The sequence below is a fragment of the Bubalus bubalis genome, chromosome 11 (assembly GCF_019923935.1).
Source record: "Bubalus bubalis isolate 160015118507 breed Murrah chromosome 11, NDDB_SH_1, whole genome shotgun sequence".
Taxonomy (NCBI): Eukaryota; Metazoa; Chordata; class Mammalia; order Artiodactyla; family Bovidae; genus Bubalus; species Bubalus bubalis.
The window spans coordinates 100259532-100265531 of NC_059167.1; the positions used below are offsets into that span (position 1 = coordinate 100259532).

At 40.9% G+C, this 6000-nt stretch overlaps 1 protein-coding gene across 4 annotated transcripts in view; it reads right to left on the reverse strand.

The window, feature by feature from the left end:
- YTHDC2 (YTH domain containing 2) overlaps window positions 1-4925 on the reverse strand; it is a 71374-nt gene extending 66449 nt beyond the window's left edge. Inside the window, exons 1-2 of one of the 4 annotated variants that reach the window (XM_006078264.4) lie at window positions 4435-4925; window positions 2375-2465 (exon numbers count right to left, since the gene is read on the reverse strand). In XM_006078264.4, coding sequence (XP_006078326.4) covers window positions 2375-2465; window positions 4435-4618 — 275 coding nt within the window. In that variant the 5' untranslated portion in view covers window positions 4619-4925. Of the gene's footprint in view, window positions 1-2374; window positions 2466-2593; window positions 2853-4100; window positions 4377-4434 lie in introns of those variants that run through there. The other 3 variants (XM_044925508.2, XM_044925507.2, XM_025296434.3) reach the window with 3 other exon arrangements.
- Window positions 4926-6000: the final 1075 nt, after the last annotated feature.

Consider the following 6000-nt stretch of genomic DNA (forward strand, 5'->3'; position numbering starts at 1 on the left):
TGGCAAAGAGTCAGACACCACTGAGCGACTAAGCACAGGCAGACAGATGCAAAGACCTAACTCCAAACCATTTTATCTTCAATACTGTAATACAAATATACGAATTTATTGAAATTTATACCACACAAATCTGTGCTTTTTATGATTAGCTCAGAAATAATAAACCAAGTTAATTTTGTCACTAAACACAATTATTTCCATGTCATGCTCACTATGTTTGTGACAATTTTTTTTTCTTTTTGTGACTTAATGGACTATAAACAACTTAGAAATGAGCATTATCTAATATTTCTCTCTTAACTACTCAGAGTTCCTAAAACACTGCTATGAATTCACTACAAACAACAAAAATTAATTAGCTAAACACTAACTATGTTTGATTGTTGGCTCTGCCACTTGCTAGCTGTGTGAACTTGGGAAAACTAGTATCTCCAAGCTTGACTTGCCTCATCTGTTATATAGGAACCAGGTATTAAAAAAGTAGAACCTACCATATAAGAATGTTGAGGATCAAATTATAATTTACATAAAGCACCTAGCACAATGCCTGTCACACAAGAGCACTTAATAAATGTTAGCTACTGTTACTATTATTTCTGTACATCACAGGGTTTTAATGGATTTCCAAAACTTCACTAACAGGCTTCCTCACTTTTAACCCAATTTTCTTATTTTAGCTAGGGGAAGAGAGGGGGAGTGCAGCATTCAATCTTCTAGGGCAGAAGGTAAGGGAGGCAATAACTAAAATCTGAAAGGGAAGTCTTGTTGTACGGTGAGAAAAATACTTGCATGCGTGCCTGCATGTGTGTGTGCTCAGTCGTTAAATTATGTTGGACTATTGTGACTCCATGTCCCACCAGGCTCCACTGTCTAGAGGATTTTTCAGGCAAGAATACTGGAGTGGGTTGTCATTTCCTCCTCCAGGGGATCTTCCCAAGCCAGGGATCGAAACAGCGTCTCCTGTATATCCTGCATTGGCAGGCAGATTCTTTACCACTGAGCCATCTGGGAAGCCTAAGTGAAATACTTGGATACCTATTAAGCAGCACCTTCAGCAATGACAAGATTAAAAACCTGTACTTGGAAAACCTGCTTTCATATACTTTATATCTATTCTCTCTACAAGGTTTTAACAAATTTACTTTGTAAGTTTCATTTTGTCTAACTTGGACCAAGAGGAATAGGAAACAATTTTGTTTTATTCATGAACAAGACTCAGAAAAGTATGCTCTTAGAACCAAAACATAGTGATACCAGTTGAGGAAAAATCAAACAAATTATAAGGAGGTAAAATCTGGGGTATGGGAATATTTGACTGGGAATTTCTAAGAAAACATAAGGATATAGTAAAGAACACAAAACAAGTGCTATTCTAACACGAGTATTTTTACCAAAAGGTGAACAGTTATTAAAAAAAAAAAAAAAACCAATTCAAAGTAAATTCAACTCTCTAAAAGGAGATGAAAAACAAAATCCAACACACATAGCTTCATTTCAAAAGAAAGGATATTAAAAAAAAAAAAGTGATCAGAAAAACAACTGTAAATTATCACACAGTAATTCTGCAATCTGTTTTTAAAACTCAAGTAAGAAGCTCAAAATAAACTGCAGGATCACAGCATCTCAACTAGCACAAAGAGATTAACTCTTTCGTTTTTTTACATTTAAAAAAAAAAAACAAAAAACTGGCATTTAAAGTCAAGGGACATGATCAAACTAAAGAATGAAGCACTGAGAGACTGGGAGTAGAATCTCGGTTTCTTGCCCTTTTCTCCATACCTCTCAAATAGGTATAATGCATAATACCAGACACAAAAGAAAAAAAGAGAGAAAGACTAATTTGCTAAATTAACAAAGTTAATTCTAGGAGATTAAAAATAAAAGATCTTTACTCAGGAGTGAACATAAGTTCCATTTTATTTAATCATTTCTAATCATCAGCTTTGTGACTTGGTATGAAAGAAAACAACAAGCATGTGTTCTAAAGCATACCATTATAGTACAGTAGCTTTGAAAGAGACAGGCTCTGTTAATAATTGTATTTATTATTTTAAGGTTATCCATTCTTCAAGGAAAAAAAAGAGTTTTGGTTTCTATAAAAAAAAATATCTTCTGAATGCAATCAACTTCAACTTTTAAACCATTTTACTAACATCTTAAAATTTACCTTCTTCCCCCACTTTCTCCAACCAGGGAAAACAAAAAAAAGGGGGATAGGAAGAAAAGCAAAGAGCTGAGTTTGGTACAAACATAAATCAGATCTTCTATATACAATATAATTTAGGATGTGAATCTAAAATGGTTTAACTATTTAGTCAAAAACATTTCTCTTTTTCAGTAAAGTTTTTTTAATTAAGAAAAGTTATCAGCTTACCCTTTACTTTTAGAAACCAAACCAAGAGACTGACTCAATCGATGAATAAAGGCTCTTTCTGTACTGGTCAAAGAAGAAGGAAATTCCATTTCTATAGGGAAAAAAAAAAAAAACCACAAAGCATCATTTACTTGATAGGCAAATTTCTTTAAAGGTATTTCAGTACACATATATTTATAAAATTTGAAAAAAATCATATAAGCATATAATCACATTTACCATATTTTATGTGAAAAGTAGATACAGGTATACCTCAGTGAGATTGTGGGTTTGGTTCCAGACTCTTGCAATAAAACAAATATAATAAAAAATAATAAAGCAAGTCATACAAATTTTTTCGGTTTCCAGGGCCTATGCTGGTTTGTTCCTGGCCCTATTTATGGTTACACTAAAAGACTCTGATGCTGAGAGGGATTGGGGGCAGGAGGAGAAGGGGACGACAGAGGAGGAGATGGCTGGATGGCATCACTGACTCGATGGACGGGCGTGAGTTTGAGTGAACTCCGGGAGTTGGTGATAGACAGGGAGGCCTGGCGTGCTGCTATTCATGGGGTCGCAACGAGTCGGACACGACTGAGCGACTGAACTGAACTGAACTGAACACTATAGTCTATTAAATGTGCAACAGCATTATGTATTAAAAACAATGTATACACAGTTATTTAAAAATACTTTATTGATAAAATATGCTAACCATCATTCGACAACAGAGAATTGTCACAAACCTTCAACTGTTTAAAAAAGAAAAAACTATTTAAAAAATCTGCAAAGTACAATAAAGTGTAATAATCAGATATACCTGTACTAATTAACCACTTAATGTCTACCAGAATTCTGGTATCAGTAACACTTAAACCTAAATATGATAAACGACTCTGATGTTCGCCAAAGATTACTACTCTTACTTGTGCTGAAATCTTGAGCTCCTATAAAAACTGACGAAGTTTACTATCTTAACTTACTTCTTGTTTAATTAACAAAATGCTTATTTCCTTCAATGATGAGGTATGCTCAAGAATTTTGAACGCTCAGCGTCGGATTCCATTGCCTTTGCCTTCAAAACTGCACAGAATTCATATTTTTCTATCTCAGACTGGATATGTTGCATATTTCTGGGGCTTCATATCTGTTTTCTTTTTTTGTTTTTTTTAAGACGCTTTTAATTAAGCTTCCAGAGTAAGGGGGTCTTGTATTTAGACCAGCAAATCAGAATGAGCACTTAATATATGCTGTACTGATCACAGGGCGACTGCTGATTCTGCGCTGTGTGACTCAAGTCGCTTTCTAACCTTAAGAGGTGTGGAAGATGCTTTGTCTACCAGGAGTTTAACTCCTTTTTTTTAAACTATTTAATAGAGGGATGCTTCCAGGATTTAAGCAAAGGACTACATGTTGCCACTTCATTCATCTGAACGGTTTCCTTCCACTCTTTAACTCAAACTAAACCTGCTGCTGCTGCTGCTAAGTCGCTTCAGTCGTGTCCGACTCTGTGCGACCCCATAGACGGCAGCCTACCAGGCTCCCCCGTCCCTGGGATTCTTCAGGCAAGAACATTGGAGTGGGTTTCCATTTCCTTCTTCAACGCATGAAACTGAAAAGTGAAAGTGAAAGTGAAGTTGCGCAGTCGTGTCCGACTCTTTGCGACCCCCATGGACTGCAGCCTACCGGGCTCCTCCGTCAATGGGATTTTCCAGGCAAGAGTACTGGAGTGGGATGCCAAACCTACCTCGATTCAGAAAAAGAAAAAAAAAGCAGGGGCTAAACAACACCTAAAAGTTGTGGCAAAGCTACCGGAAGGCCTCTCCCTAGGGAAAGAAATGCCTCCTGCTACGGAGCAACCTGATTTTTTCGCTTTCGGACCCCACGAAGGGTCCTGAAACTTGGCTGACCCGCAGGACTCTGCGGCTCCTCGCATCCCAGGAGAGGGCGACCACGCCGGCCTCCGCCCCCCGCCCGGGCCGGGCCGTCTTCCCTCCCACGCGTGAGGCAGCCCCTGCCCACCGGGGGGCCGGGCTTCCGGGAGGTGGGGCAGCCGGCGGGGTCCCTGTCAGGAACCTCACCTCTCTGGTCCCCATAGCGGAAGCGCTCCAGAGCGATATTGACTGCGATCTTCACCTCCTCGTCTATACGAATGTCCTTCAGCCCCTTGGCACGGCCGCCGCCCCCAGGGCAACAGGGCGCGGGGCCGCCTCCGCCCCCACCGGGAGCCGGGGGCCGCGGGGAGACGCTGCTCGGCCTAGACATGGCCCTGAGGAGACGTTCTCCCCGCGATAGAGTGGCCAGGCCTGCAGGCTGACAGCCAACGATCGCAAGACTGGGCCTCTCGGGCGCTGTCTGGGGCCGGACGGCCTCACAGGCGGCCTGCACTGCGCAGGGAGCACCAGAAAGCCCTCGGTCTCCACAACAGCCGGCGAAGTGCCGGCGCCAGTGAAGCTCCAGCCCGGCGGACAGCGCGGCCGTGATGACGTCACCGGAGCCGGCGCCCGTGACCTCAGCGCGCAGGCCGCCCAGGCCTGGGGGCGCTGCAGCCCAGTCTCCAGCTCCGCAGCTGTGTTTCTCCCCGTTGTCTCCGGTCTTCAGCTACACCCTCACCGAGGGGCTCCTATTCGATCGCTATGTGGTTAAATCCTTTGTTAATTCATTCAATAAGCATGTGTGGGCTCCTACTCTGTGTCCTAGATATACATTGGGAAACCAGACAGAAGGAGTTCCTGCCCTCAAGGAGTTTGCGTTCTATTGGGGGTAGTGTTGCCAGATTTAGTATATAAAAATACAAGATGCCCCGTTTATTTGAATGAAAGATAAAGAACAAAATTTTAGTATAGGGCTTTCCCATGCAATATTTGGAAGCACACAGACTGAAGAATTCCCTGGGCTTCCCTAGTGGCTCAGACAGTAAAGGGGTTTGATTTCTGGCTTGGGAAGATACCCTGGGAAAGGGAATGACTACCCACTACAGTATTCTTGCCTGTAGAATTCCGGGGACAGAGGAGCCTGGCCAGCTACAGTCTTTAGTTGGACACAACTGAGAACACAAGAATACTAGGAGTAAAGAATTACTCAACATCTGAAATGCAGATTCAACTGAGCAGCCTTATTTGGCAACCCTAGATGGGAAAAACAGGCAATAACCAAAAAAATGATTAAATGGTAGTTGTAAATGCTATGTGAGGTGATGGAATAGGAAGATGGAACTTTCAGGCTGCAAAGTCAGGGAAGATTATGAGAATGTCCATTTACATTTATACAGTTACCCTAACACAAACCTAAACCCAGCCACACTGCTTCCACTCTGGTCTTCCTATTATCCATTCTCCAGAAAGCAACTAGAATGATCTTTTTAAAAACACATTAAAAAGATCTTGGTTCTCAGTATCTTTGAGTTCCTTATCCACTGTTTCAACCAACCACTAAACCAAAAAAAATGTTTTTCAGTTCAGAAAGTTCCAAAGAGCAAAGCTTGAATTTACTATGCATTGCAACTATGTACACAGTATTTATATCCTATTAGGTATTATATGTGATTTAGAGATGATTCTAAGTATATAACAGGATGTGTATAGGTTATATGAAAATACTACTATTATTTTAAGGGCTTCCCTGATAGCTCAAGTTGGTAAAGATTC